General features: G+C 40.7%; 1 protein-coding gene across 1 annotated transcript in view; it reads right to left on the bottom strand.

Annotated features, from left to right (window-relative positions):
• LOC149462850 (ectonucleotide pyrophosphatase/phosphodiesterase family member 1-like) overlaps positions 1 to 12,834 on the bottom strand; it is a 177,093-nt gene that overhangs the window by 41,616 nt on the left and 122,643 nt on the right. Inside the window, exons 14-16 of the mRNA XM_089676175.1 lie at positions 8,106 to 8,137; positions 2,296 to 2,423; positions 504 to 576 (exon numbers count right to left, since the gene is read on the bottom strand). Coding sequence (XP_089532301.1) covers positions 504 to 576; positions 2,296 to 2,423; positions 8,106 to 8,137 — 233 coding nt within the window. The remainder of the gene's footprint in view (positions 1 to 503; positions 577 to 2,295; positions 2,424 to 8,105; positions 8,138 to 12,834) is intronic.

Raw genomic sequence — 12,834 nt, 5'->3', positions numbered from 1 at the left:
GAGAATTAAGATTTTATTACATATCTGCTTGAGGTATATGTGCCTACAAAGTCCATTTAGCTCTGACCTCTCTCATTAGGATTGATCGATTTGCCATAGTTTGTGGACTCTAAACCTTTCCTACAGACTAAATAATATACACTAATTTGGGGCATTTTCACCAAAGAAATGTAGCAGAACACATTTTGATCAAAATTTATGTAGAAAGGTTATGTATTTGCCAAATTTTATAACAGAAACGAAGAGAAATGCATTTTTATTTTTTCAAAAATTTCAGTCTTTTTTTTGTTTATTTAGCAAAAAAAAAACCTCCAAAATAACACCAAAAGAAAGCTCTATTTGTGTGAAAAAAAAATTCAAATTTATTATGGGTACAGTGTTGCATTACCATGCAATTGTCATTCAAACTGTGACAATGCTGAAAGCTGAAAATTTGGTCTGTGCAGAAAAGGTGGTAAAAGTGCCCAGTACTGAAGTGGTTAAATACATGCGTCGTAATTTACCTGCATATTTTTGAAAAGATTGTCAGAACCATGAAATCCCCCATTGCAGAATTTTGATACATCACGTTGTGACCTACAATTATAAGAAATGTTAGTAAAAGCTTCCAAAGGCTTTAAATTAATACATACACTCCCCCTGGGCTAATTCAGTAGAGTAAGCATTTCCAAAGTTCCCAAACAACAAAGACACTGTAAGGATAAGATGTATCCTTAGATAAGAAGTAGTGTAAAATCAAACTGTTCCACTGATGAATTAGCTGACTGGAGGCCATTCTCTATTCACTCCACTACTACCGCACTAAATGCAAAATGTTAGTCCTCCTTCCCCCTTACACCCACACACACACAAAATATGCCCATGCTAATGGAGATCATAGGTTTCCCTTCCACCCAAGTAATCTCCAGTCCTCTAGTCCATCACACTTTTAACATCACAGTAAGGTTTGTGGAAAAATCTATATCTCTTGACTCCATGGCTAATTTTTTTTTTTGTAGGATGCCTCCTGTGTGTCACCATGGTATTGAACTGGTGGATAGAACTTTCAGGTTAATCTTGACCTAGAGAGAACTGGAGGGCTTTGATCCTAGATCTGACACCTGCAAATAGATCTGCTCTTCTAAAATCAGCATTACAAAAAAGAAAATCTAAGCTTGGCTAAACACTTATGGGGGTGGGCTGATTTACCTATTGTGAATATTGTAAGTATTCACTTCAATTATCCAATCATGTAAAAAGTGTGTGCACATGATTAGGTATTTAAAGTGAACAAGAATTTGCTTTTCACATGATTGGAAATTTGAACTGAATACTCACATCATTTTTGAGTGAATACTTTCAACTCATTTAATAAATTGGCCTCTATCTATAACTAAAGTACTACATATGAAAGCCTCATTATTAATGTAAGGAATACAGAAAGAAACTTGCAATATAAACTCACTGTATATGAAGCAGCAACATCAGCTTTGTGCTGTTTGCGTTCTGTGCTGTCAATCAGCAACACTAAGTGGAGGGGGCCATAAAACATTTTTGAACGCGTCAAAACCAGCCTTTGAGTAGGCTGATAATTCTAATACTGATAATTAAATGAGTAAACACGTCTGATAATTCACTGTAGTGCCACAGCAGACTAATTATGGGCCTACCTATTAGCTAAGCTCAACTTTAAATTCCACCAATGAGACATGTTTACAGCAATCACACAGCAATCTAAAATTTAGAATAATTTTAGTCTTAACGTGTTGCCAAATATAATTGTTGCTATGTCAGTATTCATTATGCTGCCTTTGAAAAAGGGGCATGTGAATGAGCAAGTTATAGGCTGTTCCTGATCCCTGTACTATAATAGAACTGAACAGAAACTCTCTCCACTTGCGTCAAATGGTTACGCCTAATGCAAGGCTTCATTCATCTAACTCATTTTTGTCCATGTAATTATCTTAAGTGTGAACATGAGTTTTTACATCAGTGCATAACACTTACATAGCCATGAGGAAAGTTCTCATCTTGTCCTCTGCTATTCTATTAGGGAATTCTACTTCATTATAAAATTGCTGCTGTAACAGCCATATAGCTGTTTTAGCCATAGTGTTTTGCTTGGGTATCTTCTTTAAATAAATTACCATTTCCTAACATTCTCTATTTATAGCCTAACAATTGCAGACTTCCCCTTTTAAAGGTATTATTACAACCTGTTCTTAATGCCACAGTGTGTTTTTTGTTTTAGAGATTGTAATATATCTTCTATTTATCTACAAATATAAATATGAACATATATTCCAATAAACTTACTTTGCAACTTGCCACTTGGGGTCACAGTAAAAGTGAAGTGATTCGATTCTGGGATTGTTGGCAAAGTGTAAACGCTTAGGCAAGTCCTCCTTCAGTAATGGTTTGAAATGCTGATTCTTTTTTCTGCACTGCAATATCATTAAATGGTGTTATTTTTTCTTGAAAAAAAACAGGATTTTTGACTTACCTTTAAATTTCTTTTCTTGGATTACATCACAGGACACAGAAGAGTTAATCTTCAGACAATTGGGTTATGTTCCACCTCCAGGTGAATGGGCACTGACAAATATGAAAGCTTGACTCAAGCCTGTATAACCTCTGCCACTTGCAACATTGCCTCAGTTTTATTAATCACACTGTATAAGAAAAAAAACAACCGAGGAGGGACCCATGTCCTGTGATGTACTATAAGAAGGGAATATTACAGGCAAGTCAAAAATGCATTTTTTAAATCACAGAACACAGAAAAGTTAAACTTAGACCATTGGGATGTCCATAAACAATCCCATGAGGGGCAGGCAACTGCAAACAATGGCTAACAGGCCCTCCAAGAAAACCTCTTAACAAAAAGGAAAATAAATATACACAGAAAAGGTCCCTACAAGGCCACCAGAAGGCCCAACCAAGAACAGCATTGGCTAAGGCCTGAAAATCCACCTGGTAAAAACCAAGTTGCAGCCTCACAGACCTGGAAAACCAAGTAACGATGCTGAAAAGCCCACAAAGCACTAACACGTCTAGTACAGTGAGCCTTTACAGGAAAGGGGGGGGCATACCCCTCAGACTGTATGCCTGAGTAATATTCTACTGAATCCACCTAGCAACTGTGAACCAAGAGGCAGCTTCCCTACCATGAACCCTCAGATATCACAAACCGTGTCAGATTGGTAGATGGAGGTCATGGCTGCGAGTTACACTAGCACAACCGTAACTACATTTAGGCAGTGGTGAGCATTATCCTTGAGATGCTTAGGAGCCAGACAAAAAGGAAGGCAACGCTATCCAGATTGAAATGAAATGCTGAGACAACCTTGGATAGAAAGGATTTCTGAGGTCTCATAACAACTCTGTCAATGTGGAATACAAGAAACTGCTTCTTGCAGAAAAGGTCTACAAGTTTAGACAACCTCCTAATCAAAGTGATAGCTGTATAGTATTCTTGAGGGAAAGGAAAGGGGGAGAAATGTTCTGAATAGGTTCAAATTGTGGCCTCTGAGGGACTGAAAACACAAGACTGATCATGTGGAGAGTATACTGATGGTACAATGTAAGCCACCCTTTGTGCAAAGGCTCTGACCAAGGAATGGGAAGCTAGCAGTTTAAAAAAACAGCACCACCAAGGCAGCAACCTGACTCAGGGCCAAGGACATATTCAATCCTGACTGAAAGAAAGATAAATTCCTCCCACAGAATATTTCCTGGGATGGGATATAGCTTCTACTTCTCACACCAAACTAAGTATGCTTTCCATGTGCATGCTTCCATGTTCTTCCAAAGCAGCCTTCTGCTTAGCTACCGAGTTCTGAAAGGAACCCTTCTTGGTTCCAGACATAGCCAGCTTTTGCTTCAAAGGCTTCTGTTGCCTCTTTGAAAGGTAAGAGAATGAGAATGCTTTTTTCCTTCCATAATCTTTTGGATAAACATATCCAAGGCATTGCCAAAAATTGTTCACCTTTGAAAGGCATGCAATACAGCTGTTTCTTGCAACTGAACTCCATCCATTTTATAGCCATAGCACTTGCTAAATATGAACCAGCATAAGTCCCAAGCAAAGAGTTGTCAGAGAGAATCTCCTAACTTGTCTACACATAAGTGTAATGCTTCAGGAAAGAGGTTAAAGTATTGTCTAGCTGAAGGACCTAACGAAAGGGCCCCAGGCTCCTTAGCCATGCACTTTTCTCGCACTGAATATCCCTGACAAACCCCCATAGATGTTATGGCAGGTTGAATTACCTTACTTGCCAAGGAAAAGGATGCCTTAAAGAGGGAATCAAATTTCTTGTATACAGGGTCCTTAAACACAGATACACTGTCCACTGGAATAGTAAGGGTCCTATTTAAATAAGACATTGCAGGGTCCATAGCTGGACCACCCACTTTTTGGCTGTCCTCTATTGCATATTGTTGCATGAACTGCTTAATGGGTGTAATGCCTTTTCCGGATGGGCCCAGTCCTTGTATGGAATCTCATTGGTGTGAGGATACATTAAAAAAGATCTGGCTGGTTTGGATGTTTTCCAAGACCCTAACCCTGTCACCTTATGCTCAGCCACACCAGTCCAGTGCCAAAGGTACCCACCAACTGGTCACAGAGACTGGTACAATGCAAAACTATAGAGACCACTTCCCACAGCTCTCAAACGTGGCAGGGAGGCCCACCAACTGGACCCAAGTTCCACACAGCCCAAGAGTGAGAACACAACATTGGGGAGCCCACATCTTAGGGGCAACTTACTTGCAGCAGAACCAACAAATGGCTTAATCTTCAGCTTTCCATGGTCAGGATTACCCAGCAGCGCATTTAGGGATTAGGTTCACAGCAGACCATGGCCCTGGACATGTATAGAACCCAGCTGCTAATTCACATGGTGTATCTGCCATGTTGAGTGCCTGTTATGGAATCCAGTGCAGCTAGCAGCTGATTGGCCATCTCAATTTTTCTCCCTGGGGTTTGTGTACAGCCCATTTAGGAATAGAAATGCATAGGGACCAATCCGGATAATTGAAGCTTCACTTGAGCACCAAGGTTCAGCATCCACATGCAGTTGTTAAAAGATTTAGTGTGTCAAAGGAAAAAACTCTAAGCAGAGAGAGACAGGTCCATCACCTACGGACACTAGCAAAAAACTGTGGCAATGCTGGGAGAAAGAGGGGGAGCCTTGCTATTTGTAAGTATCCAATCACCTGGAGGTGCAGCATAGCCAAATAGTCTAAGAATTAACTTGCCTGTGTCCTATGATGTACAATTAAAAACACATATTCAACTGATCAGACAGTTTATGAATCATTTAGTGAATTGGGTAAACAGTGGTGTGTTGCAATTTATATTCTATAACTCTTTATTGGGAGTATAAATGCACCCTAAAGTGTATTAATCACCTTTCATATATTCCTTTTGAGCACGAGAGTTACCTTATTCCCACAGTTTGCAGTGCTCGGCAGATTAGTCAGGGAAATATAAAATACTGATCATGAATATTTCATATATACCTAATTGGGCAGCACAGTGGCTAAATGGTTAGCACTTCCACCTGGCAGTACTAGGGTCGTTGGTTCGAATCCCAACCATGGCACCACCTGCCTGGTGGTTGCATGTTCTCCCTGTGTTTGTGTGGGTTTCCTCCAGGTACTCTGGTTTCCTCTCACGCTCCAAAGACATGCTGTTAGGTTAATTGGATCCTGTCTAAATTGGCTCTAGTATGTGTATGTATGTGAGTTAGGGACCTTAGATTGTACACCCCTTGAGGGTTAGGGAGTGATATGAATGTACAATATATATATGTAAAGTGCTGTGTAAATTGACGGCGCTATATAAGTACCATAAATAAATAATTAAGTCCAAGATTTAGCACTTGTGACTCCTTTGCATATGTTTACCAAGATAATCTTAATTGCTTTGCCGAAAAAGCCCATTTACACAGCACATTTTTTTAAGCCCCCCCCCTCTCCAAAAGTAAAGTTTTCCTTTAAGAAAAAAAATAGACCTCAAGCCACTTTTTTGGGGAAAACTATTGCTGCTTGGCAATCTCACAAATTTTCATTTTTGGACAGAATTAAAGTTAGTCTATCAACATCTATATTCGGGATTTATGGGCGTTTATAAAACACACTGTGCTGCCACAGCAACCTGTATTTTGTCTTCTGTGTTGTGTTTGGTATGTTTCTGTACTAGTTGTTACAGTCTTAAGCTAGACACACCCTGCCTCTCTTTGGTACTTAAAGTAGTAGTAAAGTCATGCTATCTGAACTCCCCTGACAGGCAGGGTCAGTCTCTTATCCCAGAGGACACCTATTATGGAGAAACGAGTCGGCCAGAGCTGGATCTGTGACATCATCATGCATGGGTCCGCAGGCAGGTCCCGAAGCCATGTCAATTGTATTGTATTGCATGTCTTTTCATAAATTTGTAAGTGCATAACTTTTTTTAATTAAATTAGCTTTTATAAATACTGCACTATGAGGCTTCCCCTTTTTTGCTTTAGACCGATGTCTGTGTTGGAGTGAGTATAGTGGCTCTGTAGTATTTTTTGCATATGCTTGTTGTGGGGACACCATTGCTGCATCATACTGGTGGGCAGGGGCGGACTGACAACTCATGGGGCCCCCGGGCAATAAGGGATCATGGGGCCCCTGTGTCCTCGCCCACACCCAAAAAAGCCAATGAAAGGTACCAGGGGCATCTCATGGGGCCCCCTACTGACCCCGGGCCCTCGGGCAGTGCCCAATTGCTCAAATGGTCAGTCCACCCCTGCTGGTAGGGTCAAAAATCTCTATTGGAACTCAGATGGTAAGAGTTTTGGCCCTCCACTTCAAATAAGCGCTTGCAATCTCTATTATGTGAGATCATTCTGGTCTGGTAAGAGACTTAACCTTTTGAATCAGCACTTGCACTTTGGAGCATGAATTTGTTTACATTAGTGTTCTTTCCATGGTACTTGGATGATCATAAATTGGATTGGATTTTACACATTATATGAACTTTTGGATGCTTTTTTGGACATTATTTCTATTTATGTTCTGTGTTTTGATATTATATATTGAATGTTCACTTTACTGCATTAGAATTTGCAAGCTTGTAATGTTTGGGAGTTAAAGCAACAGTGCACTCTTTATATATAAGGGGTTTTATAACAGAAGAGACCCTAGTGGTCTCTTCGGTCATACATTTTCCCCTTTCCTGTCAGCGGGTAAAATAATCTGAGCTGCACATGCGCAACTCAGATCACATTTACAGACTGCTCTGCATGCCGCAGTTGCTCCCATGCCATGCGCAGGAGTGATGTTGCCGCAGCCCGGCCATTCAAGTGGCCGAAGATACAAAACTTGGAAGGAACATGCGCGAAGATGGAAGTGCTGCGGGAACCGTGCCAGTGCTGCGGTAGAGGGTTCTGTTTGCAGTGGAGTGTCATAATGCATAATGTACTAGTGTGCAGTGTATACTAGTACATGACAACTTAAATCTGAAGGCGGACCATCTTTTTTATTTTTCAGCTATGACTTCATTATTACTTTCACTTTCCAAGCAGACACAAGACATGGGAAAATGATTGTCCTCTTACACATTAGACTGGAAAAACATCCTCTGTACTGTGCTTATCTGACATCAAATTGCACTGGATTTATGCAGAGAACGGCCTTGAGTCAAACCACCTTTAGGCAGGCTGATTGTACGCAAATCAATTGTTGTGCAACTTGGTTACAGCCAGCCTGTTGTATTTTCATGCGGTTATTGCCAGTGGCTATAGTCAGTAGCAATCACTGTGTTCTCCTTGCAGGGACAGCTCCCCCCCATGCCTCCCTGCCGATGGTCGCAAGAAATAAAATCGCAATATCTATGGCTGGTTTAAGAGTGTCACTGTTTCCTCGAGAAACAATAGATTGCATCATAAAAATCACAGACTCAGATGAAATTTACATGACTGATAACTTTTAAGGTAGTAAGTTTGCAAATCAGGAGTATTTTTAAAGAGACACAATCAGATTATTAAAGCATATGTTTAATCTGTATCCAAATATAAATAAATAAGACAAAAATCAGAACACAACATGCATATTATATTTTCATATAGTGCAAAAAACAGTCTACTTACTGTAAGATTCTTGGCGATATCCGCATAGTCAACTGGAAAAGCCATACTGGACAATTACATACCTGAATTATTGATACAAAGTCAAATATATGGAACAAAATGTTATACTTAGTTAGCAACACAGTAAATTAAAAATTAAAATGTATGTATAGGCCTAACTTTTTTTTTTGGATAGAGTAGGGAAGGGTTAGAGCAGGGGTCCTCAAACTTTTTAAACAGGGGGCCAGTTCACTGTCCCTCAGACCACTGGAGGGCCGGACTATAGTTTAAAGAAAAAAAACTATGAACAAATGCGGACACAGTACAGGAGATAACCAGAGACTGCGGACATACAACGGTGGCGGGAATACTGGGCCGGCCGCTCCCTAAGACGCACAGACATTTCCCCCCAAGTGTGTCTTATGGAGCGAAATAGTGCCCCATCATTGGTGTCAGTGGGAGGAATAGTGCCGCATCATTGGTGTCAGTGGGAAGAATCGTGCCCCATCATTAGTGTCAGTGGGAGGAATAGTGCCCCATCATTGGTGTCAGTGGGAAGAAACGTGCCCCATCATTGGTGTCAGTGGGAAGAAACGTGCCCCATCATTGGTGTCAGTGGGAAGAAACGTGCCCCATCATTGGTGTCAGTTGGAGGAATAGTGCCCCATCATTGGTGTCAGTGGGAAGAATCATGCCCCATCATTGGTGTCAGTGGGAGGAATAGTGCCCCATCATTAGTGTCAGTGGGGGGAGGAATAGTGCCCCATCATTAGTGTCAGTGGGGGGAGGAATAGTGCCCCATTGTTGGTGTCAGTGGGGGGAGGAATAGTGCCCCACCGTTGGTGTCAGAGTGTGGGGGGGGAATAGTGCCCCGTCATTGGTGTCAGTGGGGGAAGGGGATAGTGTCCCAACAGTGGTGTCAGTGGGAGGAATAGTGTCCCATCATTTGTGTCAGTGGGAGGAATAGTGTCCCATCATTGGTGTCAGTGGGAAGAATAGTGCCCCATCTTTGATGTCAGTGGGAGGAATAGTATGTCATTGGTGTCAGTGGGGGGGAATAGTGCCCCGTCATTGGTGGCAGTGGGGGGGATAGTGTCCCAACATTGGTGTCAGTGGGAGGAATAGTACCCCATCGTTGGTGTCAGTGGGGGGAGGAATAGTGCCCCATCATTGGTGTCAGTGGGAGGATAATGCCCCATCATTAGTATCAGTGACACCAATGATGGGGCACTATTCCTCCCACTGACACCAATGACACTTAATTTGCTGACCCCTGTTCCAGCATGGTGCTGCTGCAGCCAGCATACCTGGTTGCAGCAGCACCATCTGCACGGCACACTTACCTGTCAGCTGTCCTTCTTCACTCTGGCCTCTCCCTCGATGTTCGCGCGGCAGCTCGGCTCCGCCTCCTCGCAGGTGATTGGCAGCCTGTGTGCCTTTCCTGAGCTACAGTTCTGGCGCCCAATCACCGGTGAGGAGGCGGACCCGAGCGGCAGCGCAAACATCAAGTGAGGGAGTGGCTGGAGTGAATGAAGGAGTAGCGCTTCCTGGACTGGATCGTCGTGGGACTGGGACACGGAGCTAGGTAAGATACAGCAGCCCCCTGCCCGCCCCTGTACTTAGTGTCCCTTCCTCGCGGCAAATACGCCCCTGCCGGCAGGCCGGATAAATGTCCTCGGTGGGCCGCGGGCCGTAGTTTGAGGACCCCTGGGTTAGAGTCAATGATGTTTTTATTGCGGTCTGTGTACCTATTGGGGAAATTCACCCCTCTGTTTGTACTGATGACCATTGTCACTGAGACAAAGTCAAGGGAAAAACAGAAATCACCAGAGGAAGAAGAGAAATATCTCCAAAGGAGGAATTCCCCTCCATTTGGGAGATTCGCCTTATCTTCCTGTTGTGTCTCCAAGAGAGGCAGGGAAGCAAAATCTCTGTAAGGCTCCATGTACATGGGACGTTTGGAAAACACTTCTGAATTATGGAAACTGACTGCTGGAAAATGTAGGTTAAAAAACATCTGTTTAGCCACATTTTCATACCGCGTTTATGAGTGTTTGCGTTTAGAAGCATTTTTTAAAGATAACCTCAGGAGACCTTCAAAAATGCCCAGAATGCAGTGAAAAACAGTAAAAAATTAACTATTTCAGACTTTTTGAGAGAAAGAGAGAGAGCAGAAGCAGAGAGAGCAGTATTTGTTGAGATTAGCTTTCTTTTTTTTTTGTGGTGTTTGGATGTGTCACAGATCATTTCTGTGCAGAAATTATTGCAGCAGTGTCTAACATATTTTCTTTCATGCGAAACCTCAAAGTATGGTGTAACAGGTCCATTTGAGTCCCGGGAAAATGCTTTGCATGCATTCTTCATGATGAAAAAAGGCTCTGGACAGCATCTGCAAATGGAAGAGTTAAAAAGATTTTCCAAAAGAAAACGCTTATAAACGCGGTTAGCCGCGTTTACAAGCGTTTGAAACGCTGATAAAATCTACTCCTGAACGCAAGTTTGTTGTGTTCAAAATAACGATTGTAAACTCAACTGCCTGCAAATGTCTGTAAACGATATATTGTACATGGACACATAGAAAAACATTAGGGAGAGTTCAGGGGCTGCTGAAAAAAACGCAGAAAAGCTCCTAAACGTGTTTATCAGTTGCAGTGTACATGGAGCCTAAAGATACACAGACAACAAGAAATACTCTATACAAAACTAAATTAATGAAAACAAATTTGGCTATACATACACTTTAATATTTGCTTAAAATAAGGTCAAGACAAATTATATGTAGAATTCAGTTAAATACCAGCCATCCAGCTTTTCTTTTACCCACTGGATGGCTGCCAATTCCAGTTACTGACACTAACATGTCAGAGTGAGACAGCAGCAAACTATTACAGCGCTATGAGCTATAAATATTTCCTCCTAATATTATATGTTAGGGTATCCCTTATTCAATACTGCGCTAATCTCTCAAGTAAAACCAAAAATAAATAAATACGCAATTTTAACACTATGAGGCGTATTTATAAGGCATTAAATCTAACATTCTGCAAGCATTTTCAGAAAGGAGCAAAAGGTGAATCTTACAAGTCCATGTGTTTTAAATGACAGCGATTGCTTCCCTACTGCTTCATAAATTTTTAAGATTGTCCTTATGACTTTAATTCTGAATCCTTTAAGTCCAACTTATTTTAAGATTGTCCTTATGACTTTAATTCTGAATCCTTTATGTCCAACTTAGGCCAAAAGCTTTTTTTAGCTTTGCACTTTAAACAGAATGTAAAAGGGTTAAAAACGCTGTTAGATTTTTATTACTGGGTCTTTTCTGTAATTTTGCTTTCTTGCCCAGATATCATAGAAAGAGGAAATCTTCACAATGGTGATAAAGACAGTAATAAAATCTATCAAACATTTAGTTGCATGCCGTTTTGTTATAGAGAACAAAAAGATTAAAGCCCTAATTAACTTTTAGTTTTAGCTAAATACATTCCAGGTGCATCAAAACAAAAGATAATCGATGGCTTACAATTTGTTTCCTTTCTATAGCAGCTATGGCATGAGTAGAAAAGCCTGCCCCTGCCCACAGACTGAATAGTGAGATTCTTGTTCTCTGTGGGGAAGCAGTAAACGCTCTGCAAGGGTCTGTCACCCCCCCTGAGGACAAGTAATACAGTGTCCCTACACCCGCGCAACAAATACAAACAAATACCTGAAAAATAATTGAAGAAATGATATATAAAAGAAAAAAGAGATGCTCATCAACAGATTTTAGTCCAAAGATGTATACTCCAAAAATTCCAAAGGGTATCAGCCCTGGGGATCCTGACCGCACTCTCATAAACTCTTACTTCAATAAAAAATATGTGTCATCAAATACAACAAATAACCAAACAATAAATAAATATAAAATTATGTGTATAAATAAATTGTCCATGTGACACAATGCAATACAATCAATGTGATAAAAACATTTAAATTCCTCAGTGATGTAATGACGGCAAACCAACTTGTAATTTAATGGCTTTGTGTTTTATCCTAATGTAGGTGCAATTGTATTTGTTTTTTCCATTAAACTAACTATACTACACACCAGGAGAGGCTTCCCATCTCTCTTTGTATGTAATATCCTATCCAGCAGAGGTAGTGAGCAAGTCAACAGTAAATTTAAACATGCTTGGGACAAACAAAAATAAACAAAAAACATGTATTAAAAAAAAAAAAATGGGCAGAATCGATGGTCCACTTGGTCTTTTCTCTGCTGTCATTTTTCTATGTTTCTATGTAATATCTGGTATGCCATTAAGTTTCTTAAAGGCACAGGGATGCTAAAACATGCATTATCTGCATAATTATCCACATGTACAAGATAAATGAAGTGTTGGATCAGAGTTCGATTTATGGAAAGTTGTCAGTTGGTGAATTAAAGCCAATTTTGACTTCCTTTTTAATTAAACGGGTCAACAGCTTCAGGTGAGTGCAGTGTGCATATGGCTGGTATTTTGGACTGTTAACATCCCTGCGCAATTAAAAATGTATCACATTGGTTGTATTGCAATGTGTCGCAGAGACAATTTATTTACTGTATACATATAATTTTATATATTTATTTTGTTTGGTTATTTGACGTATTTTATAACATTATGTTTTGGAGTTGGAGTTTATGAGAGCATGGTCAGGATCCCTAGGGCTGATACGCTTTGGGATTTTTTGAGTACACACCCCCTGAGGATTCAGGGCTAGAGCTCTCCAATCAGCG

Source organism: Staurois parvus, unplaced genomic scaffold (assembly GCF_062004578.1).
Source record: "Staurois parvus isolate SC_StPar_1 unplaced genomic scaffold, SC_StPar_1.0 ptg000165l, whole genome shotgun sequence".
Lineage (NCBI taxonomy): Eukaryota > Metazoa > Chordata > Amphibia > Anura > Ranidae > Staurois > Staurois parvus.
Note: the sequence above shows the minus strand (reverse complement) of the source record. Positions and strands in the feature narration are given on the sequence as shown.